At 40.1% G+C, this 25,624-nt stretch overlaps 1 protein-coding gene across 3 annotated transcripts; it reads left to right on the top strand.

The window, feature by feature from the left end:
- Positions 1–1,073: 1,073 nt before the first annotated feature.
- Positions 1,074–19,065, top strand: RPS6KB1 (ribosomal protein S6 kinase B1). Of its 3 annotated transcripts, XM_089494274.1 has the most exons (15): positions 1,074–1,211; positions 9,004–9,050; positions 9,303–9,423; positions 10,296–10,364; positions 10,763–10,910; positions 13,424–13,481; positions 13,947–14,047; positions 14,424–14,514; positions 14,819–14,909; positions 15,120–15,227; positions 16,524–16,586; positions 16,937–17,014; positions 17,403–17,510; positions 18,010–18,122; positions 18,828–19,065. In XM_089494274.1, exons 1-15 carry the CDS (start codon positions 1,080–1,082, stop codon positions 19,063–19,065), a joined length of 1,566 nt encoding a protein of 521 aa, XP_089350400.1. In that variant the 5' UTR covers positions 1,074–1,079. The 3 variants fall into 3 exon arrangements, with proteins under 3 accessions (XP_089350400.1, XP_089350401.1, XP_089350399.1); XM_089494275.1 differs by lacking the exons at positions 1,074–1,211; positions 17,403–17,510 and having other exon boundaries at positions 9,007–9,050; XM_089494273.1 differs by lacking the exons at positions 1,074–1,211; positions 16,524–16,586 and having other exon boundaries at positions 9,022–9,050.
- Positions 19,066–25,624: the final 6,559 nt, after the last annotated feature.

Genomic DNA, 25,624 nt, shown 5'->3' with positions numbered 1-25,624 from the left:
TTAACCAGTTGAATATCAACAACGAGAGATGGTAAATCTTTTTATCATTCTAAATAAAGGCGAACCTTATCTTCTTCAACATCTAAAATAATTGTATCCCTTTTTGGGAAAAATATATTTTATTATTACATATAAAGGCTTATGAGCCTGCAATTTCGAGCCTAAAAAATACAGTATGGTAATAATGCATAGGTTATTTTATCTTTAATCTTAACATCTATTTAAAACTAATAGATAAAAAAAATGAAATAAGGGAAAGTGTCACAAACAGAAGCTTTGTTTACATATCGTCTTATATAAGAGCTCACGCCACCTAATGTATCAGTTTGCCTTAGTCTGTCAATTCTAGTCTCGTCATACCCCTTGAAGATATGTTTTGTAAGAAGTGCTGCATAAATTGTTTAAATAATTAAAAAATTAATTCCATCGAGTACAATTTAAAGCGAACCCTTCAACGGATATTTTTAAAGAGGGGGAAAAAGGGGGGTAACCACCCACCTTGGTCTGCAACCGCAACTATGTTGCTAACGCTGGAAGTAATGGTTGCTGAAACGGCCACTACCTGTCTCTCACTCCCTCACCCCAGCAACCACCCTGTAGTTCTCCTAAAGGCTGCTCAGATAGATGACGCAAAAGGCAGGCGACTGACTTGTATTACACAATAACAATATTAATACAAATCGTAACGAGGCTCATATTGTCACAAGTCGCAGATTTGTCACAAACGTTTATCTTTTATTGTAGTTTCCCTTAACAGCCTTTCATGGCAGAAAAAGATTCGTAAACTTCGTTTTCAAGAATTCCCATTGAAGAGAGCTTTTTCTCTTCTTGCTAGGTCTTACTGGCGCGTCTGTCTGCACATGCGCAAAGCCCATGGATCTCCGCAGGCGTTCGGTGAGGCTTGCTCGGCTATATGCTTGTACGCATGCTCAGTGTTAGGCAGCCGGCTCGCTATTTGTCTCTGCGTATGCGCTATATACGCTGATGGGCGGAGGGCTGGCGCCTGGTGGGAAGTAGTGACGTCTGGGAGGCGCCGTCGCGTTTCCACGTCCGGTGATGGCGGCCGTGTGTTTGAGCCCATGAGGCGGGGAAATTGTGTTCCCAACCGCGCTGCGGTAAAGCAGAGGACGTCCGAGGCAATGGCGGGGGTGTTTGACATTGACCTAGACCAACCCGAGGACGCTATTTCAGATGATGAGCTGGAAGATGGGGTAAGATCTACTGTTTGAGGAAGGGGCCCAGTTGGAGCCTTGAAGGGTTGCAGGCCCCTGTGCTCGCCTACCGGTGCCTGGTCCCCGTCACCTGTCTCCCTGTCCGTCATGTCGTACCTTATAGATTTGTGCCGAGGTATAGCACTACTGATCAGCCGAGACGCCTTTAGTATGGTATAGTTGAGTTACAACTTCCATCGAATTGTTCCACTTCCTCGCCCAGCTAACATCGATGGGAATTGTAGTTTTTTTTTTTGTCTCACGAGGGCTGAGAATCGACTTGGTGCCAATAACAATCATTTTGGGACTGTAGTTCTCTACCCTCGCCGTAATCGCATGTGTGCCGTACTGGGGTTTCAGGCTGAGCCATATGATTGCGAAAGCTGGACTGTAAATGGCACTTGACAGGTGGAGACCGATAAGTTGCAAGATAAAGAGCATCATGCCAACTGATCCTATAGTTAATGAGGACCCTAAGCATGAGCCATACCTGCCCAGAGTGTATTTAATTTTTGCAATGTTGTCGTGGTTACCAACAGCCTGTCTGTGTTGATCATGCAAAGACAATGAAGTTACAAGGCCAATTAATGATAAGTTAAAGATGTGTGCAAGAAGGAAGAATAAGAGCTGTAGTCATGAATGGTTCACAGTTCCGTGTCTCAGCTGATGATCTGTTAGATCGACGCTTTATATGTTTGGATACATTTCTAAATGGACCAGGGGCCTTTTATAGGTTAGTTTGTGCCCCCCTCCCCCTTAGGCAGCTACGGTTCTTAGAATCCCCTCTACGAGACAGGCTTTCTATGTCATCCTGTGTACGGACTGGTGGCTCTTTAACATGTGTCTGAGGACACTGGAAAGCTGAGCTCAAAGGCATGTTAGTGCAACTTCCCAGAATGCAAGAATGCAGCATTTTCCAGGGAACACATTTCAGCTGAAACATTCCGTTGGTTTCTATGGAGTGCCTCTTGGAGATTGCTTGAAATGTATTGTTTTAGCGTAATTTTGACAGAAAAAAGTAAAAATGAAATTAAACTCGGAGAATTGTTGGAAATCTATAAATACAGTTGGTTATTGTGGTCCTTAACTATGAACTGCGTTAGCCATCTCTGAACTGTGGCTGAATGAGATTTTCCCTTAGTGATCTGTTTTCCCCCCTTATATCTGTGTTTTGAAGCACCCATATTATTAGAAGTGGTGTAACTTCCACAATTATCTATAATGCTTTGGGATAAATTGTCCAAATTGTCCAGGAGAAACAAAGTGCGTCTGTTGTCCTGTTCGACCAGGTGAAGTATTCAACGGAAAAGGGCATGAATAATGTCATTTGTTTATCACTATAACTTTATATGGGGTGCAAGTTAAGATTACTACCTGGACGTATAGAGGGTTAACTCTATATGTATTGCTTACCCAAGATCCTTGAGATATGCAATTAACTTAAACCATTTCTGTTAATAAGAATATTCACCCAGTATATTAAAATTGTGTGTAAGAGTATGTGTCTAAGTTGGATGTAACCGCAGTGATTTCATTAGTGTGCCTTTTACGTATGATATATTTCCCAGCGTAGTTTAATTTCTTATGGTTCGTGTCAAACCTTTTGGTACATAAGGTGGAGATCTGTTGTCACTTAGCTGTGCTTTGGTTTGCCCCCACATTATGAAATTCCTTCTGCCGCTAATTGTTGTCGGATAAAGCACCTGCATATTCAGCAGTGTTGTACAATAGTGTAATAACCAAAGTGACACGTGCTGCTGCATGATGTAAAAAGCAATGTTAACCCTGTCAGCAGGAGGCATTAGACCAAACCTTCCCATCTCCCAGCAGATAACAGAAAACCTTAAATGAAAAAGCTAGTGGCATCCTGGTATGTTTGCCCAATGATCACCACTGCCTATGTAAGCCATGTAAGCTGAATTTTATTTTTATCCGTATTGCTTCTGCTTTTTTGCCTTCCTTAAAATGGATCTACAAAAAATACTAATCTGAGATTTTTTTTTCACCTAAAACAGCTCTAGCTTTTGTATGTAATATATATGTATTTTCGGGTAGTTGCATATTAGTCATTTGTGTTCTGCCCTATCCACCAGACGCCCTCAGTCCTTATAATACTGCCTTGTGCGAAACACTAGAATGGCTCAGCTAGCTACATAAAAGCCTATGAAGAAACAGATTTCATTGTACAAGTACTTCATTAGCATTTCCAATCCATAAAGCTCATTGTTGAGTTTTTGAGTAGAGAAAGCTACCCAAACATACCATGCAACTGACATTAGCAGCCTCCAGGTCTGCAGTTAAAGGATGTTATTCAGGGCCAAATTAAATAAAGCCAGTAGTCAATTTTAACCTACATTACTGTATACAGCACTGTGTGCTCAAGAAGAAAACAGTTTTTCATGGGACTTCCAAGAGTTCCCCATCTATTTAAAAAATGTACTTCCTGATGGCGTGGTCATAGCATTCTGTCTTACTTGACATCTTTTAAAGAATTTCATAAGGAGATTGGCTTTCAGTCTCTTTTGTGTATTAAAAGTGTATGTCCGTACGATTTTGTATATTAAAGAAAAGTCATTTCTATTTTGAAAAGCAAGACAATGGTTCTCTCTGAGTATCTGAAAAAAAGAATTGTTGCTCTACTTAAAGATTGCCTAGGCCAGTGATGGCAAACCTTTTTGAGCCCAAGTGCCCAAACTGCAAACCAAAACGACTTATTTTTTTCAAAGTGCCAACACTGCAATTAAACCTGAATAACGAGGTTTTAGTTTAGAAAAAACAATTCGTACAGTTTTTCAAATTCATTAACAGCTTTTGTTTAAAAAGAAAAACACAATAACAGAGCTTTCCATAAAAAATTTTTTAATTGAAAAAAACAAAAAAAACCAAACAACTGTACACGTCCTCCCAGAATAAGCCGACCGTGCTGTAGCCATCTTTTGGCTATGGCCCGGTAGGCAATTGGTTAAAAAAAATTACTTGGTTTGCTGGAATCGGTGTGGGGTCAGTCCCCAGTCGCTCCTGTGATGTCCGTGTGTCAGGTGATATCCCAGGCAGGCAGAGCCGGCCTTAGGTGTTCTGGCGCCCTGTGCGGACTACTCCTCTGGCGCCCCCCCATCCCAAAAAAAGAAAGGAATAAAAACTTGGAACAAAACCCCAATCACTATATACTACGCCAAACATTGATGTGGTGTAGGCCTACCACTTAATTGTCTGGCTTAGTAGTAGGGATGCACCGAAACGAATTCTGGACTGAAACCGAAAGTGCAGCATTTACCCCCCCACACCATAAAAAAAATCTAACACTTTTATTTAAAGTAACACACCAAAATAGGACAAAACAATTAAATAACAATATTATATATATATATTTATATATATATTTATATATATATATATATATATATATATATATATATATATATATAATTAACAGCAATTACATTCCTATCATGGCCAGGCATACCCAGATTCCAGGATGTACTCGCAGACTTGGCATGATAGGAGTATGATTGCCCTATCTCACTCCCTTCTCCCTATCTACCCCCTTTCCCCTGTCTCACTTCCTTCTCCCTATCTACCCCCATCTAACTATCTACCCTTTCCCTCTTTGAAGTTCACTTACCTTTCAGGAGTCCTGCGGTGGGGGTGCAAGGCCTCTGCCTCCCAGCTCTGCCACTGTATGGAACAGTATAGAGTGATGGGAGTTATGATGTACTTTTAGAGCATAATTAGATCATGAAAAAGACATTGGAAATGGTACAGCATAACACCCATAACTCTCACACGCACGCCAATCCACACGCACGCCAATCCACACGCACGCTAATCCACTCTCACTGAATGCTTTCCTACCTTTCCTCTTTTCTCCTTACAGCTCCTTTTCCTTCTCTTCGCTCCTCTTCTTCAGTTCTTCTGCCTTCTTCCGGGTCAGAGGGCACGGACAGCGGTAGGCGCGGCTTCAGTGTTGTGCGCCGGGATCTGACAACAAACCCCGGTGCACAGCAGCTGTTGCCGCGCGGATCAAAAGGGAGTGGGATCCTTGAACCGGTCTAAAATCACTCAAGGGAGCCGGAGGTCTGTTAAAGACCTCCGATACCGCTCCCTTGCGAGCCTGCTCCTCCAGCGGCGGACATTACTGTCCGTCTCTGGAGGGGTGCCCCCCTGATGAGCGGCACCCGGTGCGGACCGCCCCCCCCCCCCCCCCGGGGGGTCCGACGCCACCGTAGCGTCCCTGTGTGGGTCACACACCCCAAAGGCCGGCCCTGCACGCAGGTGCGTCAGATGTTTGAGAGCGGGGGGCATGGCTTCTGTGGGAGGGTTCTGGGGAGGGTTCTCCCCAGAGAACTGTGGGAGATGTAGTCCGCGGGAGCCGACGCCGTGACTACAGTGTATGACTGTAGTCACGGCGTGCCCACAGAGACGGCTCGGCGTGCCAACAGCGGCACGCGTGCCATGCGTTCGCCATCACTGGCCTAGGCTATAAGAAAATTGGCAAGACCCTGAAACTGAGCTGCAGCACAGTGGGAAAAACAATACAGCTGTTTCACAGGACAGGTTCCACCCAGAACAGGCCTCGCCATGGTCAACCAAAGAAGTTGAGTGCACGTGCTCAGCGCCATATCCAGAGGTTGTTTTTGGAAATGGATGTATGAGTGCTGCCAACCAGGTGAGGCGTACGAAGACAAGTGTGTCTTACCTACAGTCAAGCATGGTGGTGGGTGTGTCGTGGTCTGGGTCTGCATGAGTGCTGCCGGTACTGGGAAGCTAGAGTTCATTGAGGGAACTATGAATGCCAACATTTACTGTGACATACTAAAGCAGAGCATGATCCCCTCCCTTCGGAGACTGGGCTGCAGGGAAGTATTCCAACATAACGACCCCCAAACACACCTCCAAGATGACCACAGCGTTGCTAAAGAAGCTGAGGGTAAAGGTGATGGAATGGCCGAGCATGTCTGCAGACCTAAACCCTGTGGGGCATCCTCAAACGGAAGGTGGGGGAGCGCAAGGTCTCTAACTTCCACCAGCTCTGTGATGTGGTCATGGAGGAGTGGAAGAAGACTCCAGTGGCAACCTGTGAAGCTCTGGTGAACTCCATGCCCAAGAGGGTTAAGGCAGTGGTGAAAATAATGGTGGCCACACAAAATTTGGACACTTTGGGCCCAATTTGGACATCTCCACTTAAGGGTGTAATAACTTTTGTTGCCAAGGTTTAGTTATTAATGGCATGTGTTGAGTTACATTTGAGGGGACAGCACATTTACACTGTTATACAGGCTGTACACTAACTACTTTACATTGTAGCAGAGTGTCATTTCTTCAGTGTTTTCACATGAAAAGATAATAAAATATTACAAAAATGTGAGGGGTGTACTCACTTCTGTGAGATTGTGTGTGTGTAAACAGAAATCACACCCAGGTTCTAGCATGTACTGGTCCACAAACATTCATTCACTCACTCATTATCTTATTCATTCCCTCATTCACAAAAACTAATTCAGATACTCATTCATTCCCTTAATCACGCATACTAATTCATACACCCTCCCCCACCCACGAGATCTCTCCCTTGCAGACTTCTGCAGGGGCGCTGCTCCTTCCCTCTGTGTTGCTTGCACTCTGTGCAAACAACTTCTCTTGTCCCGCTCCCAGGGGAAGAAGGAGCGGAGCAGAGTCATGTGATGTGCATTCACATGACTCTACTTGGTTCCTGCTTCTCCTGGCCGATACAAGAGACGCTGCATGCACATCAAGCAATTCCACAAAGCCATTTACTGCTATAATCAGGATACCAGTTTAGGAAATCTGTCCCTTTCCGGCTCTCGTTAGTCCTCACTTTAGGCTGGAAATGTGATGGCGGATTTTGTTGTGCTCTCATAAAGTTCTTCACACTGTTGGCCACTAACCTCCTTGACCCTTTTACCATCCATATTCATCATTCTGTTGTACTCTCTCACTTTGTTCCTCATGTGCTCTGGAAATATGATTTTACTTTATCAAAACTGAAGTTAATACACTTGATTTTTCTGTTTAATTTGTGGCATCAGGTTGGCTGGGGATTCTTGTGTTCATTCCATTTTCTGTATTTAAGATTTGTTGAAATTTTGAGTAAAAAAAACAAAACAAACTTTGGTAGTTCAGCTGTTGGATTGCAGGCTGCTTTATCTGTAGCCACCAAGTGAAGGGCCAAGGTCACGCTGTATATGGAAACTAATTCTTAGAAACGACTAATCCTTTAGATTATAAATTTGTGAGCCCCATTTACCTAATATGTTTGTCTTAGTCTGTCAATTCTAGTTTTCAAGGCCCTTGAATATCCCTTTGTAAATTGTTGGTGCTATGTAAATGTATAATTATATATAATTTCCACCCCCCCCCCCCATGGGGCTTTTATTATTTTCAAATCTGAAACCTTTTATGAGCACATATCAGTGTTCAGACCATTTAAAAATGCAGTTAATCTAGTTGTCTAGGATGCTCACTTTAACTTCATGTTTCTAAGTTGACCTGTCACAAGAATTAAACCTTGGCATTATTAAACGGCTCAAATCGTTGATGTTTCCAAAATGCCATTAACATAACGATTGTCACAGCAAGAAGTTGAAGTCTTAAAATACAAAAGTATTTCATGCTGCTTTAAAATATATATGTTTTAGTTAACGTTCATGGATTGAGAGGGCTTTAAATTGCAGGAGAGTCTCGGTCGGTTAGAAGGCAGTGCAGTCTTGCTAAATCAGCTCCACAGTAAACAATGCTAGCCATGTTAGGATTAGATAGTTTGCCCATATTGGAGTACCTTGACACAGTGATGGACTAAGCAATTTGCCAGCACTGTAGGCTGCTATGATCTTACATGAGGAAGTCTTGTGTCTTTAACTTTAATGATCCGGAAATATTACTGTAACAAAATGGTATGCGCAATGCACAATGTTTGTTCAGCAAGGTACACCTTAGTGTTTCTGTTTGACATGTTATGTTTAACTTGGACAAACAAGATGAGGCATCAGAATAAACATAATCAAGCTTGGCATGTAGCCTTTTTTAATCTCTTCTTCTATGGTTTCTTTCACCAACTGTTCACCACATTTTGATGGTTTAAAATGGCTAACATCCTGAACCTGGCTGCAGAGAGTGAAAAACATTGGGAGGACCTGAACAAGTATTGAACCCATTGCCTTCATTGATGTTTCCCATTCTGATTCTTTCAATAATTAAATCTTCTATACTAAAGTTTACACAGTGCAGTTATCTTTAAACACGTTAGATTTTTTCAAGTGGTATTGCTGATTTTGCGCTGCAGGGTAAACACACTCGGCCTTAACTGGTTTATAGGGCCATCTCCGTTGTGTTGCTGGCTCTTCCAGAACAATCTTCCAGGGCCATACTCAACCTGCACTTCTGTGAGAGGAGTTCTGTGTACTTTGTTTTTGTTTTATAGTGAATTACATGGTATGATCAAAACAAAAGCCCTTCTCGGCCTGAAAAAGAAACAATATATAACTTGTGTGGGTTCAGTAAATGAGAGAGAAGAAAGTTACAGCTCAACAAGAGCGCCACAAAAATGTTAAAACAGCCATTGTCACGAAGGGCATAAAAATAAGACTCTGTCCTTAAGGGGTCAATAGTTGGATTACCAAAATAAATAAATTTTGTCAGCAGATACTGACACACAGGGGATGTAGAAGCCTTGTTAGCATTAGAGCACCTCTTGCACAAGTATTTTCCACTACACTTAAACAGGGAAAATGTTATGTGAACTGTGCATTAAATATATATTTTTTTGTTGTTTCAGGGTACATTCAGTGAATTTATGGATCATGGAGGCTTACCATATGAACTGTAAGTTTCACCTTATGCTTGTATGTAGGTTCTACAATACTTGTTAATGGAGTAGTAATGCTGCTAGACTGTTGAATGATAGTCATATACTTGGCGTGTTTCTGTTTTTTCTTCATGCAGTTAGATAAACTGTAAGTAAAAAAAAAAAAAAAAAAAAAAATAAAAATTAATTGCTCAGGCTCCGGATACATGTAGTATATGTTGTAAAGCATGTATCCCCCAAAAAAAAAAAGCTTCACTTTTTCTGTTTAGTGGCATGGAACATTGTGAAAAGTTTGAGATCTCAGAGACAAGTGTAAATAAAGGTCCAGAAAAGATTAGACCCGAGTGTTTTGAACTACTCCGTGTCCTTGGAAAGGGTGGCTATGGGAAGGTAAGAGACTGCATGTTTACTTGTATCCTAGCTGTTTGGGCTTTGGATTTTTGTTTTACCTTGAAATTTGCAGATAAGAGAAAATGTTTTGCAGCCCTCAAGTTTTCCTCATGCTCCTTAGAATTGGGTAAAAATCATGTGTTAATTATGTGTATAAACACACACACAAACTTTAGTAAAAGGCCAGGGTAGCACTTGAGCGTATGCAGGGTAATACAGATGCATGTAGAAAGGCACGTAAAGTACAGAAGCCGCATGAAAAGTAGACAATGCTTTACGCTTTTTTTTTTTTTTTTAGAATTGGCTGGAGGTTAGTATTGAAGAGCGCAGCATTTGGCGCACACACTTTGCTAGCACAAACCCTTTAGCTTCCTGGCTTTTCTTGGTCATCAGCAAGTAAATGTTGAGTATATCAAGTAATCATATAATCAACTTCTCACAAGAGATTTGGAACCAAGATATTTTAAATTGGTTGCTGGATGTATATTTCTGACGTGTATGTACATGGCTGTGCAGATAATTGTGAAACTACCGTTATCTTTGTGTAGTATTGAGGTAGCACAAGTACAATCTTAGTCATGGCAGTCCTCATTGCAGCGCCCCAGGCAAAATAGGGTTTGTGTTGCCTCTTTGTCCTTAAGAAAACACAAGCAGGGCTCCTGATGATGGTATCTGCATTGCTTAGAGAAGTGGAACACTAGGATATGTCATATCTCAGTAACCGCTTTAAGCGCCTATGCCGATCGCAATCTTGTACGAGAGCAGTAAGTAGGGGCGGGAGGCCAGCTGGACCCTGGCGATGATTACATTCAGATGCAAGTCACCTGACTTGTGTACAAAACTTGAAGCTGATCCTGTTTTTTGCTTTTCAGGTTTTTCAAGTACGGAAGGTAATCGGAGCTCACACAGGAAAAATATTTGCAATGAAAGTACTAAAAAAGGTAAGCCGTGCATTGCTTTGGATTTACAATTAAGTGCACCCCCATTGTCATATGTACAAGTTAATTAAAAGAGATGATTAAATCTCTGAAATAATCTTATAATGGAAAGTATGTTGAATAAAAGGGTCACAGCAGATAAAATGGCTCATTTTGGGACTGTATTACTTCAGAAGTGGCATTCTTTTCTTTTCCACCATTAAAAAAATTTGCCTTTTTGATCTTCCATATAATTCTGGATATTATATAAGTGGTATATTCGATGCACCAATTTTTGATTCCGCTATTTAGACCATTTTCAAAAAAGCTGAAGCATTATACTATAAAATTGTAGCACGCATTCAGTTGGCATTTCTGCTCATGGTTTTGGTGTTCATAAAGCATCCTCGTTAATCTTTTAGGCTATGATTGTACGCAATGCAAAAGACACGGCCCACACGAAAGCAGAGCGGAATATTTTGGAGGAAGTGAAGCATCCCTTCATCGTAGACTTAATATACGCCTTTCAAACTGGTGGAAAACTCTACCTCATCTTAGAGTATCTCAGTGGTCCGTTTGTATGGTGTCTTTCTATGCCTATGAGCTGTAGCTTTTAATGTGTATTTTGTGTATAGATCTAAGTTGGCTGCTTTCTTAAAGACAGGCAGTAGTCTAAAAGTTTGTTATTCATGAGTTGTTATAAACGAGTTTGTAGGTGTGATTTTTAAAGCCTTTCCGTGAAGCTAAATTACTAATATTGAAGGTTCAATCTCGCCCTCTTTTTCAAATGGACAGTGAATGCTCAATGCTTAGTGATAGTTTTAGTAACCAAAATTGCACATTGCCACAGGTGCAGCTCTTAAGAGATAATTTGTCTCATAATTATTGTTTATCTTACACTTATCAAATAATATAAAACCTTTTATCGGCAAAGTTTTGTCATGTTTCCACAAAATACCTTGATTGTAAGCACTGGAGGCATTGACTTCCTTTCCTACTGTGTGCATACGCAACGTACCCTGATAACATCTGTGTGACTACTGTTTGCATTGTACGACTGGACTTTTTGGACCTCCCTTTTATTACACTGTAACAAGTGCTTAGTACATCTGCAAGTGCTAAATAAAAATATTCATACATACCGTATTGGCTCGGATATAGGCCGCACCCTAAAAGTTAGGTGCTTTTTCAAATAATTTTTTTTTAGTAAAAAAAAAACAACAAAACTTAGTGGAACAGATATGCTGCCACTCTGCCCCCCCGAGATATGCTGCCACTCTGCCCCCCCGAGATATGCTGCCACTCTGCCCCCCCGACATATGCTGCCACTCTGCCCCCCCGACATATGCTGCCACTCTGCCCCCCCGAGATATGCTGCCACTCTGCCCCCCCGAGATATGCTGCCACTCTGCCACCCGAGATATGCTGCCACTCTGCCCCCCGAGATATGCTGCCACTCTGCCCCCCCGAGATATGCTGCCACTCTGCCCCCCCGAGATATGCTGCCACTCTGCCCCCCGAGATATGCTGCCACTCTGCCCCCCGAGATATGCTGCCACTCTGCCCCCCCGAGATATGCTGCCACTCTGCCCCCCGAGATATGCTGCCACTCTGCCCCCCGAGATATGCTGCCACTCTGCCCCCCGAGATATGCTGCCACTCTGCCCCCCGAGATATGCTGCCACTCTGCCCCCCGAGATATGCTGCCACTCTGCCCCCCGAGATATGCTGCCACTCTGCCCCCCGAGATATGCTGCCACTCTGCCCCCCGAGATATGCTGCCACTCTGCCCCCCGAGATATGCTGCCACTCTGCCCCCCGAGATATGCTGCCACTCTGCCCCCCGAGATATGCTGCCACTCTATCCCCCCCCGAGATATGCTGCCACTCTATCCCCCCCCGAGATATGCTGCCACTCTGCCCCCCCCGAGATATGCTGCCACTCTATCCCCCCCCGAGATATGCTGCCACTCTATCCCCCCCCGAGATATGCTGCCACTCTATCCCCCCCCCCCCGAGATATGCTGCCACTCTATCCCCCCCCCCCCGAGATATGCTGCCACTCTATCCCCCCCCCGAGATATGCTGCCACTCTATCCCCCCCCCCGAGATATGCTGCCACTCTATCCCCCCCGAGATATGCTGCCACTCTATCCCCCCCCGAGATATGCTGCCACTCTGCCCCCAAGAGGTTCCCCCCCCTAGACTTACCGGTGCAGACTCCCCGGGTTCTTGCAGGGCCGGCGGGGGACAGCTACGCAGTACGCGTATTTAACTTCCGGTGCTGGCACTTCCGCCGTGGGAAGTGCCGGCAAGGAAGATTCACCGGCTGCGGCGATGCAAGCGTTAACAACCTCTCGCTGCTGGCACGTCTGCACAATGTGCGTTAACAATCTCCCTTGCTGGGACTCCCCCCGTGGAAATTCCCGGCAAGGGAGATTGTTAAAGCACATCGAGCAGACGTGCCGGCAGCGGGGGCTGTTTACGCACATTGCCGGTGAACGTCTGCGCAATGCGCTTAGACAACCTCCAGTGCCGGCACTCCCCCCATTGAAAGTGCTGGCAGGGGAGGCTGTCTGACCGTATCAGAGAGTAGGATACGAGTCCCCTGCACCGCTGCAGGGGATCTGTATCCTAAGCCTGCTGCCTGCCCGGCGCCCGGAACTGCATGTCCCGGGCGTCGGGCGCTAGACCCCGAATATAGGCCGCACCCCCACTTTAAAGACTTAGTGGGGGGAAAAAGTGCGGCCTATATTCGAGCCAATACGGTAATTGTTACACATTGTCTCAGCCTCAACTTACTGAACAGGAGATATTTGGCTGTATTTAACAAGTATAAATAACCAATACTCAAATCTACAAATACATACCTTAAATAGCACATAAGCCCACCTTCCACATTAAAGGTACCCCATCGGAGATGAGTCGGGCTTTACCTATCCCGTAACTCTCAATTTGGAGCACACGCAAAAAGAGGGGGACATTTATCCTTATACTACATAGATGCTGATATAATGCTAATCTGCTAAAGTGTCTCAGTTCTTACAAGAAAGGTAAAGCAACGTATTTTGTGTTCAACACAGGAGGAGAACTCTTTATGCAGTTGGAAAGAGAAGGGATATTTATGGAAGATACTGCTTGGTAAGAAAAATCCATTGCTATGAACCAGCTTGTTTCAGACTTAAAACTTACTAAAGCTTTACTTAGACTAGAGAATGGAATACCTTGATAGAAAAAAATGTTGCGGACCATTTTAAAATATATCTGACATCCAAATATTATTTAGCACATTGTCTTAATTTAATGGGGTTAATTTGAGTTCAAAATTATTGGGCGCTTAATCCTCGCAACATTTCAGCTACTGTCCAGCAAACTTTTCCTGACATATGTCAGCTAACTGATTTTATTTTTAATTTTCAATGCCCTGCTAAGTTCATCCAACTCAATGGGTTTATGACAGACTAAACCATGTTTAGTTAATCTCTGTAGGAACTTCAAAGGCAGCAGACTCTGTTTCTATAGAAATGCATATGCGTACTAATGTATGAATCAGAACTAATGTAGTTTGAAAGTGCTTTCTTGATAAGTCATCCTTTTGTTTTTTAGCTTTTACTTGGCTGAAATCTCAATGGCTTTGGGACATTTGCATCAAAAAGGAATCATTTATCGTGATCTGAAACCAGAGAACATCATGCTTAATCATCAAGGTGGGGACTACATTAAATAACTCCAGATTGTGCGACGATAAAACTTGCCTAATACTGTAGTAATCAGTTTATTCTTTATCCCTGCTGTGTATATGCAGCATTCCTGTCTTTGCAAATCTTTTGCATTCCTAAATGGAGTTTTTTTCATGTAAATTACTCAATAACAATGTTAATTCAGTTTGTTCGGTGAAATGGTAATTATTTTTTGAGATGTGTAAACTAAAGGTTCATCTCATTGATGATTTTGTTGGCAGCCATTGACGGAGACAAATTGTCTTAATTTCATTTCATTTTCCTTCTTCTCACCCTACCCTTAAATAATAATGAAAACAATGCCTACAAATTTTGGAATAAGGTTTACATTTTTTATTTGCAGGACATGTGAAACTTACAGATTTTGGTCTTTGTAAAGAATCTATTCACGATGGCACGGTCACACACACCTTCTGTGGGACAATTGAATACATGTAAGCGTTACAGCCTGTTTTCATGGGCCTATGAATGTCTAATCTACAGCATTGCATGCTCCAGCACTTAGAAACATGTGCAAAACATCTGTTTTATTAATCAAATGCCACTAAAAATACATAGAGAAAGAAAAGTATACTTTTCTCACAATAATTTGACAGTGAATGCTCAACATTGTATCATTTGTTGTCATTGTTCCCTATAGACATTAAAATGGTTTTTGTCCCTTTTTTCGTTACTGAATCTGGCACTTATGTTCGCATAGGCTCTCTTTATATGAGATGTTTATTTTCTTTTCCACAGGGCCCCTGAGATATTAATGAGAAGCGGTCATAACCGTGCGGTTGACTGGTGGAGTTTGGGGGCGTTAATGTATGACATGCTTACTGGAGCAGTAGGTGGACTGTTTTTATTTTATTTGCATGGTTTTACATAATCTTTCCGAAATAACTCTACCCTTTTACATGTGAGACAAATATATATTTGCTATAATTGACAGTTAAGTCAGAAGTGAAGCAGTGGAACATATTTTAGTAAGATAATGTTAGGTTAAGCTTTATTTAAAGTGGGTATCTTGCTTGAACTTTTTGTTTTTCTTCTTCAGCCGCCATTTACTGGTGAAAACCGAAAAAAGACAATTGACAAAATTCTTAAATGTAAACTTAACCTGCCTCCCTACCTCACTCAAGAAGCCAGGGATCTTCTTAAAAAGGTAGGTGTCATTGTTGGCCGCCCTCTTATTTTGCTTAAACCTTTCTTTTATAGTAATTATCTGTAGTTCAGTATTTGTAGAGTTATTTTCTGGGGTACCCTAGTGTTTTTAAATCAGCTAGGTAAAAGCGTGGCAGACCTTTTCCCCTTATTGCTTGACAATGCCCTCATTTTATCGCATTACTTTTTACTCCCTCTGCAACTGTCCTTTTAGGAGGTAAAATCTTATTAAACATAATCCACACCTAAACATGTGACTATTGTTGATGTATAAAGCACCATTCTATTCTGCAGCGCTATACAATTTAAGAGAAATGGAAAAAAGTGTCACACACATACATTTGCATAGGATATGATGCATGTCCTTCATAAATGTATTCATAAATACCAGTATTTCCATAGGAACAAGTAGGGTGCTTTCCACGGAACACACCTGCACGCTGATTCTGGTTAGGACAACCCAGAATCTTTCACCTAAACAGGAATTACGAATGACAAAGCATTGCACGCGATACATACATTGCCAATCTGTAGACCCCTCTTATAGCAAAGGAAATAGTCTTCATTTTCTCAGCCTGCCTTATAGTAGTGACATCGTCATATAGTGTCATATGCACATTTATAGTCATTGTATACTAACCTAATGGTGTTACCTTTTGTAGAGTGTTACTAATCGCCTAACAAAGGCTACTATGATGGTGAATATTTCTAAAGAGCAGTTCTAGTGCAGTGTGGTAAAATTGGTACTTACTATAGTAACAATTGAAATAACGGTTCTTATTACCCTGCCGTGAAGGAATCTTACTAACTAAGAAGTTTAATGTTAAAGGAACAATTGTCGCCATTGACCAACTCTGTCCGCCTCCCCATGATTGTTTCATATTTCCCTCCATTTGATTCCTTACCTGAAATCCTCATTTGCCTTATCTATGTTAATATGCTTTCATTGCTGGTCTGTGTGTCAATAAAATGAATCCTGCTTCTCCGTCCTTAACAAGTCTCCTGGTTATTGGAGGGAATTACTTTGTGTAAAGCTATACTTTACTTCGCTCAGCTGCTTAGAGGCTCGTGACCCTCCAGTGCACTGGGAAGATCAGCAATGATGGCCAGGGAACGGACAGCCCTGCAAGGGTCTGGTATCTCACCCCTTCATTGTGGTGCAACAATGAGTCTTGAACACTGTCACGCCCAGTCAAATGCACATCTATATATTCTATACGATATTCTATATGATTGAAATAGCTAAAGCAGAGATTTTAATATGATTAAAGATTTATTTTTTTTATTATGTCTTAAGCTGCTAAAAAGAAACGCTGCCTCACGCCTTGGCGCAGGAGTTGGTGATGCCGGAGACGTTCAGGTAATTCTGAAGTCCAAAAGTTGTCTTGCAACTTTGAAGTAATACGGTGTTGGTGCTGCAGTAGCATCATAGGCATTCTGCGTTTGTGCAGCTGGATATCTTCTTTCAAATACTTTTACTTCTTTTTACATGATTAGACTAGTTGTTCAGCTGTATGGGTGCACATGCAGCAGGTTCTTCAGTAGGTGAACATTTTGACACTACAATCTCTTAAACAGCATTCTGTATATACATAACCCACACCTACTTCAAACATCCATTTAAAAAATAAAAAAAATCCTTAAACGCATGCTTACAGCATTTTCTTGGCTGAAATCTTGTCACTAATTCTTTCCATGCATATATTTTAGGCTCATCCGTTTTTCCGACACATTAACTGGGAAGATCTTCTGGCTCGTAAGGTGGAACCCCCCTTTAAACCACTCTTGGTATGTTTGTAAAGCCCAACAATTTTCATTGCCTTTTCTAGGTGCTTGCGGGTGAACAATTGGTTCCTTTTATTTATCGTCGGATTCAAACGATTGCATGAGAAGTAGCTTAACATATGAATGGTCATTCAATTGAAAAATTGTATGAGGTTATACTGCAGTAGTAGTTGTAATGTGCGTTGATCCGCGGTACCTTGTTATATATTTTTTTCATGCCTCAAAAACATTCCTTTGAACCAAGGGTGTGGAGAGTACCGTTGTATTTCTTGGATAAACACGCCTAGTGAATAGTGCTGAAACTATTGTACCATCAATGAATCCAGTATTGACAGACTGCCAGTTGTCCTAGGTGTCTTTGAATCTAAATCCTTTAATTTCCTTCACAAAGCAATCCGAAGAGGATGTGAGCCAGTTTGATTCGAAGTTTACACGTCAGACACCCGTGGATAGTCCTGATGATGCCACCCTCAGTGAAAGTGCCAACCAAGTGTTTGTGGTGAGTTAAAGTCCCATGGAAAAAAAAACTTCTCCTTGTGCAAAAATAAATGCAGTGCAGTATAAAGTGGATTAGCATTGACAGATCCCTGGTTTGATCTTATTTTTGTTCAAATAAATGTTTCTTATTCGTATATCTGGAGGTTGCCGTTGTCAACCATGTGCTGTTTTGGGTGACTATCCCTGCCCAAAGACCGCACTAAGATGATTCTTTATGGTAATGCAAATGAAGTTGCTTCCTCTGTTGACTTTTAGTAGTTAGTGTCCAACTATGTGATGAAGACTGAGGCATTCTTTACCACAGGGCAGTATGAGGTGGCGGTGTCTTTTGTTTTAAAACCTTGTTAGATCCTGTATGTACAGCCTTATACTGTAATGTTTCAGAAATGCTGCCCTCCAAGTATGCCATGTTATGAATGAGATACCTAGGAGTATTGCAACTGCTATTATAGAGAGGAGTTTACCAAAGCGAGACATGCTAACTACTTTTTCTTCACCAGGGCTTTACTTATGTGGCTCCCTCAGTACTTGAAAGCGTGAAAGAGAAGTTTTCATTTGAACCAAAAATTCGTTCTCCTCGCAGATTCATTGGCAGCCCTCGCACACCCGTGAGGTAATATGGAGCATTAACTGTAAATGTTACTTGACATGTAAAGAATTTTTCAAGGAGTAAGGTCATGTTTTCTCAACCAGTGTCTTAGGTTGCCAATTAAAACATTCTGAAACCAGTGTAAGCTGGCCATTTGTGTGCAAATATAGTTTCTACAGCACTCAATTGTGGGCTTTCTGTTTTGTGTGGACCATGTGACATTAAACCATGTGACACTCTGAAAGCCATATAGAGGTTTATTCATTAAAGCGAGAGTTTGAAAGACAGTTTGCGGTTTTAACTCTCAAACCGTATCGTGCACTTGAAAGGCCAACCAAAGCATATTTTGCATTGAGTTGAAGCCTAGCATATCTGCAGACTTTTATTTGTAACCCCCCTCCCCAAATGCAGTGTTGCTATCTGTGTGATCACTAAATAAATACAGCCTCATCTCCCTGCTTAGTTTAAAAATGACTGCAATCGCTGGTAGGTCTGCCTAGGAGGGATATACTATCCCCATCATTGCTTACATTAAAAAATGTTGTATCCATAACAATAGAGCATTCTTGCTGAGATCACCTTAATATAATTTTATATTTTGTTTTACTTAATAAGCCCAACATAAACATGTAAAAGCTTGCTTTGTGTTTTTTGTTTTTTTCTTGAATGTGTAAATAGATAATATGAGTGGCTTGTTTGGAGCATAATCTTATGTTTCCAATTTTGTAGCCCTGTAAAATTTTCTCCTGGTGACCTATGGGCAAGAGGAACAGCTGCCGGGACCTCGAACACACAAGCGCCATCTGAGTATCGAATGGATGTGGGTGGAGTGGAACAAATGGACGTGACTGTAAGCGGAGAAGCTTCAGCACCTCTTCCGATCAGACAATCCAATGCTGGGCCATATAAAAAACAAGCTTATCCAATGATCTCCAAGCGACCAGAGCATCTGCGCATGAATCTATGACAGTGCAGTATTTTCAGATATGACTTGTACAGGTGGTAAAACAAACGGAACCTTAACACAGCTTAATACAGAGCAAAAAAAATAACAGATTTGGGGAACTCACAGCCCCTATGAGAGAGAAATGATGGATTCAGTTGCTGCACGGGACAGTTTGGAAAGACTAAACCATTAATTTTTTTTTTAAGAAAATAATATATATATACACAAATATATATATCAATCAATGGTGCGCAGATTTAAGGAGCAAAACACATTATAGAGGTTTTGAAAACTAACCAATTCCCAATTAAAGGTTTGGAATGAGACAGTATTAGACAAAGCAGGAATAGAAACTAATGTTTTGGTGTATATACCCCAGGGCCTCTTTTCCATCTTCCAAAATGAATCCTGTGAAGATTCTGGAATAGGGTTTAATTCTCTAAGTAAAAATTCTTGCCACAAAATCATTGCCAAACTGGGCTATAAACGTGTACGCTCAGTTCCCAGTTCTGATTAAAGCCAATTCTTTGTGTGATCAAATGTTGAATATTTACTATCCATGAATGTGACTGCCACGCCTTCCTTTTCCTAAAATTAGGGCTAGTTAAACCCAGAAACCAGTTGGATGTCTTCCAATGTTTTTTGGGAATACCTGCATTTTTTGGGTAACTCCTAAATTGGTGTGATCATTTGCAAGCTACCCATTGACGATTTTGAATATAAAAATGCTACTTGACTGTTTCAAGTGCTTCAGTAGGAAAAGTAAATGAGTGAAAACAGTTAGATTTGACTTGGATCTAAGGTCCTTTCGGTACATGAATGTTCTGGGATGCTGCGAATAATTTTACATCTAGCCTCTTCTTTTCCTCTTATTCAAAAAAAATACAAACAAAACACTTTGATCTGGTTGTCCTCCTAATGTGGACTTGAACATTCTGGGACTTGAATTTCTTTCCAGTTTGTAGAAGTATTACATGGCCTTTATACTCATGTCTTCCATGGTGAGGAAAAAAAAAATACAAGTCTAAGGCTGAACCTTGGGAATGTTTTTACAATGCTGGTCTTGTCTTGAATTCTGTATCAGTGTCTTAAAGGTACACAGACGGAAATAAAGGTAACTATACCTTACTTGCCTTAACAAAGCATTTTCATCAACATCACTAATGAGGTAATTCAATCCCAATCATGCTGTAATTTGTGTAGGTTAGAGACTTGTCAGTCCTGTCCCTCTGTTTACCTGTTGCTGCATCGAGTATTCCAGTGTGACATTCTGAAATGTATGAAAGGCCTGCTGCAAGGTTTTTAAAACACGCTTGTTCAATCTGTTATAAACTAAGATGTAGGATCCAAGCCATACACGGTAAGAACGGAATCCCTTAGTCCAGGGCAGAAAAATAAATTTTAAGTAGATTTAGAGAGAACCTGGCAATAGTGGTTTGAGTGTGACGTTTCTGTCTTATAATATGAGTAGATTCTTAAGAATTGCTTGTGTGTTATACATTATTAAATAATGCAAATCGTATTTTTAAATTCTTATTTTCTTATCACGGCAAACAAACTGTGGTAGTTGCTTTTGTCTGCTTACGAAAACAGTCTTACAGCAACAGCATTTTATTCTAAACTAATCTGTGTCCACAGCGGTTCTGCTACCACCTTCCCTTTGTTGGTTCATTACCACTGCATTGGGTATTTGAGAAGTAAAGCCTTAAACAGTTTTCATTAAAACACATTTCTTTTGATTAAATATATACAAAAATGTGTGCATATTTTGTTTTCCTTTCTTGGTGTGTAATAACAAACTTATCAGTTTTTGCTTTTGACATGTCTCGGTAAACAGAGACTTAAACCACACTTTTTTTTTTTTTTGTTCCAAATGATTCCCCCGTATGCAAATAATCATTTTACCAAGTTGCCTGAATAAATCAAACCCCCCTCCCTTCAACAGTTTTTAACCCATTTCTGATGTTAGGATGCACTATTGCATCACAAGGGAAGTGGCAAACAACTTACCCTTAGTCCATAATAATGTGTAAAGTACTAAGAATTAATAAAAGGGACTTCATGACTATAAATCCTACTTTTTACATCTTGCTCATACACTATATGGACAAAAGTTCTGGGACACCTGACTGTTACATCAACAGGGACTTTTATGACTTTGCATTCTAAATACAAACACATTAGTATAATGTAATTGGTTCTCTGGTTCCAAAAATATTGTCATCAAAGGTTTTCCTTATGGCAGTTGCAGTACTTAAGTAATAAAACAATCTGTGGCAGTGAAATCTTGTTCGCTGTAAATTGTCTGCCAAAGCTTAGAAGGAAGACCCACGTAAATTGTTTTACACTATAAGGCTGTGTAAAGGATTCCAGCAGGAAGCTGTTGTGATATCACAATCTGGGGGCTGGAGCATTCTGATCTAAACATCAGGAATAATAGGCAAACTAGATGGGCTGAAAGTTTATCTGCCGTCAAATTCTGTTTAAAAACTACAAAATATACAAAGTCTATATTTAAACATCTGGCGGCATTTGGAACATCTGTATCTGTTTTGCTAAAATATTTAGTTTGGTAGCTTCTACCTTCCACACTTTGTTCAGTTGGCTTAGTTTTACGACATCTGATCTTCAAACTTTTACATAGCACATGGGAGCATGAGTGCTCAAGAACTAACTTAGGAACTTTATTTGTTAAATCAGAAGTCATTTTAAGCTAGAACCCCCAATTTATTTTATTACTGGTTTCTTATAACATTTTTTGAAACATATTGTGCTGGGGTTTTTTCTTTTCCAAAACAGATCTAGTTTTTAACTAGGTCTGCAGGTAAACAAAGTTTGTTGGAACAATACAATCTGTCAATGCTAACCTACATTACTTGTATTCATCATTGTATCTTATGTTCGATTTCCCCCCCCCCCCCTTTAAGTTTCAACATAATTTTTTTTTGTAAAAGGCAGATATGTTAAAACCGTAGATAGTCCATTTTAGAATGGTATAAAGTATTCTAAATTTGGTACAACTCCATTTTATACCTACATTTTCTCAGATACCACAAGCTAACTGGAAATTTAAACTTGCGCAAAAGCAGATCAATGCTAATGATGTGTTTGCTCTTTTCATGATTGTCAATGTATATTATAAAAATTGAAAATGTGTATAATGAACAAGGTCTATGCAACACATTAAAAAATACACGTGCCTGAAAGTTGCTTCTATATAGTTAACACACGTTATGTTACTTTACATAATTTCTTTTTTTTTTTTTTTTTTCCCCTTTCAGAACTGTTTTGCAATATAGTCCTATTGTTCCAACACTGTACAAAAATCATTTTGATCATTAACTTGGTTTAGAAAAAGCTTGTTATGTGTATGCTATTTGTAATAAAGCCCAAGATGAAGCTTTACGTTAAAAAAGCTTAATCTAAACTGCTGGAGGAATATTCTTAAATCTTAAGATCTACTCGCTGCCTTTCTAAAGTGTAAGGGAATGTCCCAATTGGTCATTATCTAGAAAAAGCAGGCTAAAATATGGAGTTGGTGCAAAATATCCTTGAAATTATTTAAACATGGCATATGCCCCATTCATAATCGTGGCACACAAAAGCCAGCCCTCATGGGCAATTGCCATTTAATTGAGGAAATAATAAAATGACAGATCTGCTAAGTTATAATTGCTTAACATACTAAAAGAGTGAAGTGGTCTAAATGGAACAGCTCCTATTTAATGTACCACATTAACCATTTCTAACTGCTGTGTACTAGAATTTTGGAATCCAGTTTCAGCTTGAAAAGTTTTCTGGCTTAGAAATAAATAACCTCGGTAAGCAGCCTTCATCTTTCTTTGAAGACATTTTGGGGAGACTACCTAATAAGTAGGTTTTGATTATTTTTAATATATATTTACTCATAATATAAATATACTGTAATGTTGCTCACATTAGATAAAACTATATATAGAATATACATGTTTTTTCTTTTTGAAGACATGCTTGAATAGAGAAAATAAGTAAAATAACTGATCACAATGTTTTTTTGCTTTTATTTGAAAATATTTTCCCTAAATAAATACTGTTACAAAGTTAAAAAAAATAATGTAGCTGATACCTCATGATTGATATTTGATGGTCTGGTTCAAAACATTGTGGTCATTTTCCAAATGTAAATTTTGTGCTGGATTCTGAATAGGTTTTAAAGGTTTGTTCAATGTGTAAAAAACTTGGTCGTGATTAATCATTGTAATTGCTTTAGCCCTATTTTGCGTAGAGAAGGATCTTTAGGTCTTTATAAGAAATATGAGTGGGGGGATCTGCTTTAAAAGGATGGTATTAGTATTTGCTCTCTAAACTTCTGTTTATTTAAAGGCTTACCTATTTATCTACTAATTACTGCACCAGTTATAATTGAATAGGCCTGGATTTGTATGGTTAAAATGATTTAAAGAAAAAGAAAACGCAGCAGACATCCAAAGAGCTGGTGGATGGGTTTACAAAGGGATTAAAATCTTTAGTGAGCTGCACTGGGCAATTGTGTGTAGGGTACATCTGAGCCCAAGAGCAGACACAAAGCATGTTTTGGCCATGCTTAATAAAGCCTTAGGGGTGTCCAGCATTCATATGTTTGTCCTCATCTTTATGTAAAAGGTATGGGGGGGTGGAATGCTGCCTTGGGAGTGAGGCTAAATGTGCTTTTGCTATTCTTTTTTTTGATTGTAATAGACTATATTCTTGATTTTGTAATAAATGGCTGTAAATAGCTATTCGATATGAAAGTAAAACATTGCAAGTGTGTTTTATTATAGTATAGTATTGTGTGAGCTACATATTTTCTGCACATGGGCTTAACGGGTAATGACTGTTGTATTAAAATGTTTATTCACATCCAGCATCCTCAGTTTTCACATTTATTAAAGAAACTTGGTTGGAAAAATAAAGGTAAGCATTAGTCATATCGGTGGCAGATCAAAAGACTGATCTCGGGAGGGCACTCACACCAACACACAAACATATACAACTCACTTAACCGGTCTTTAAACACGGTTCTGCACTGCTACTGTGGCGTCATGCCACATGATATAGCATCCTTCTGAGAATCAAGAATATAAAGAGAAATCCAGGAATTGGGACGTGCCACGGTTCTTGGTGGGGGGCAAATGCCTCGTTGCTCCCTCTCCCAATCCTCTCAAGGCTTACATAGTAATGCAGTAGTAAGTAATTTGTCTACAATGGTCAAGGTAGCGGTTCTAGTCTGTGTGTAGGCAGGCAAGAGCACATGCTGACCTTACTTATTTTTATACAACACTTGTTTGGTGTTATTCCTCCCCTCTACACAAGGGCCAAAAATCCCAACAATCTAAAATTTCACAATTAAACATGGTGGGGGAAATGTCTAAAGTAGTTGATTACTTTTAAAGCGGTACTTCCACGATTGTTTGTTTCGTTCCTGGTGTCACATTAAATGTGAATCTTATTTTCATTTACTCGAGTATTTTCTACCCCTAAAAGATTAGTTATATATATATTTGCACCAGCTCTAATATAAATTCACACACTTCCAGAAACAAATACACAAGTTCTTTATTCATCTCAAAAAAGTTTAACAAAAATAATCATCTGCTTGTATTAAATAAATCATTAAATTTGGTATGCACCTTTCTTTTCTTTAACCATCACCCAAATGTTACTGCCAAACATAATACAAACCTTAAAATATATTACTTGAAGGAAAACTAATTAATGGAAGCAGTAGCCAATCACATGTATGCTAGCAAAACCGCTGTGTTCAAATAGCATACATGTGATTGGCTGCTGCTCCTCCAAATGGAGTGCTACAGACCATGTGCCAGATAAACCAACACAAAACAGTGTTTGGGGAAGTAGGCTGTTTCTTTGACGGCCAGTAATGTTTAAGTAAAATTGGTATACAATTTTTAAATGGCTTCTGCTGCTGTGCCCATTTACAAAGAAGGAATGCAATGGGAATCTTGTAACGCGTTCTTACTGCTTGTACGTAGATACCTGGCACTACACAGATGCCAGATAGGTGAACGTTTTCATACTGCAGTAAGATGTATGCAATGAAGGCGTTTGCGTCCTTAATCTAAGAGACAAATGTACCATTATGGCGGCACTTATAAAAGAAAGAATATAATAAGTATGGTGATTACATTTACATGAAAATACAATACACCTCAGGGACAAAATGAACCACAAAGAAAAAGAAAGAAAGCCTGTTGGTAGTAGCAATAATAATTTTAAAAAAACTGATACTTACACGCTATTGTGAAAATGTTACTTATTTTATCCGTGAAAGCGCAACAAATTTGAAGAAATCTTTTACAATGTGATAGAACTGATTTAAATGGAAATAAAACATACTCCAAAAGCTGGATGCCAGCTAATGTTTGGGTTTATGCATCTGTTCAACAGGTCTGACTTCTGGCTTATCACAGGAGTGATATATATATATAAAATGTATAGCTTCTGCTCTTAAGACAGTAAATGTTAAAGGGGGGGCAAACATTAATATCTAGTAGTATCTAGTAGCTTTGGTTTTGAAAGGAAACAAAATAGCTGCAAAATA

Source organism: Sceloporus occidentalis, unplaced genomic scaffold (assembly GCF_023333645.1).
Source record: "Sceloporus occidentalis isolate IW3139 unplaced genomic scaffold, rSceOcc1.0.p SCAF_71, whole genome shotgun sequence".
In the NCBI taxonomy this organism is placed as follows: Eukaryota; Metazoa; Chordata; class Lepidosauria; order Squamata; family Phrynosomatidae; genus Sceloporus; species Sceloporus occidentalis.
Note: the sequence above shows the minus strand (reverse complement) of the source record. Positions and strands in the feature narration are given on the sequence as shown.

Coding starts and splice junctions, on each gene's coding strand:
- RPS6KB1 (XM_089494274.1), top strand. CDS start 1,080: ATGAGGCGGGGAAATTGTGTTCCCAACCGCGCTGCGGTAAAGCAGAGG. Junction 1,212..9,003: donor ATGATGAGCTGGAAGATGGG/GTAAGATCTACT, acceptor TTGTTGTTTCAG/GGTACATTCAGTGAATTTAT. Junction 14,048..14,423: donor CATCATGCTTAATCATCAAG/GTGGGGACTACA, acceptor TTTTATTTGCAG/GACATGTGAAACTTACAGAT.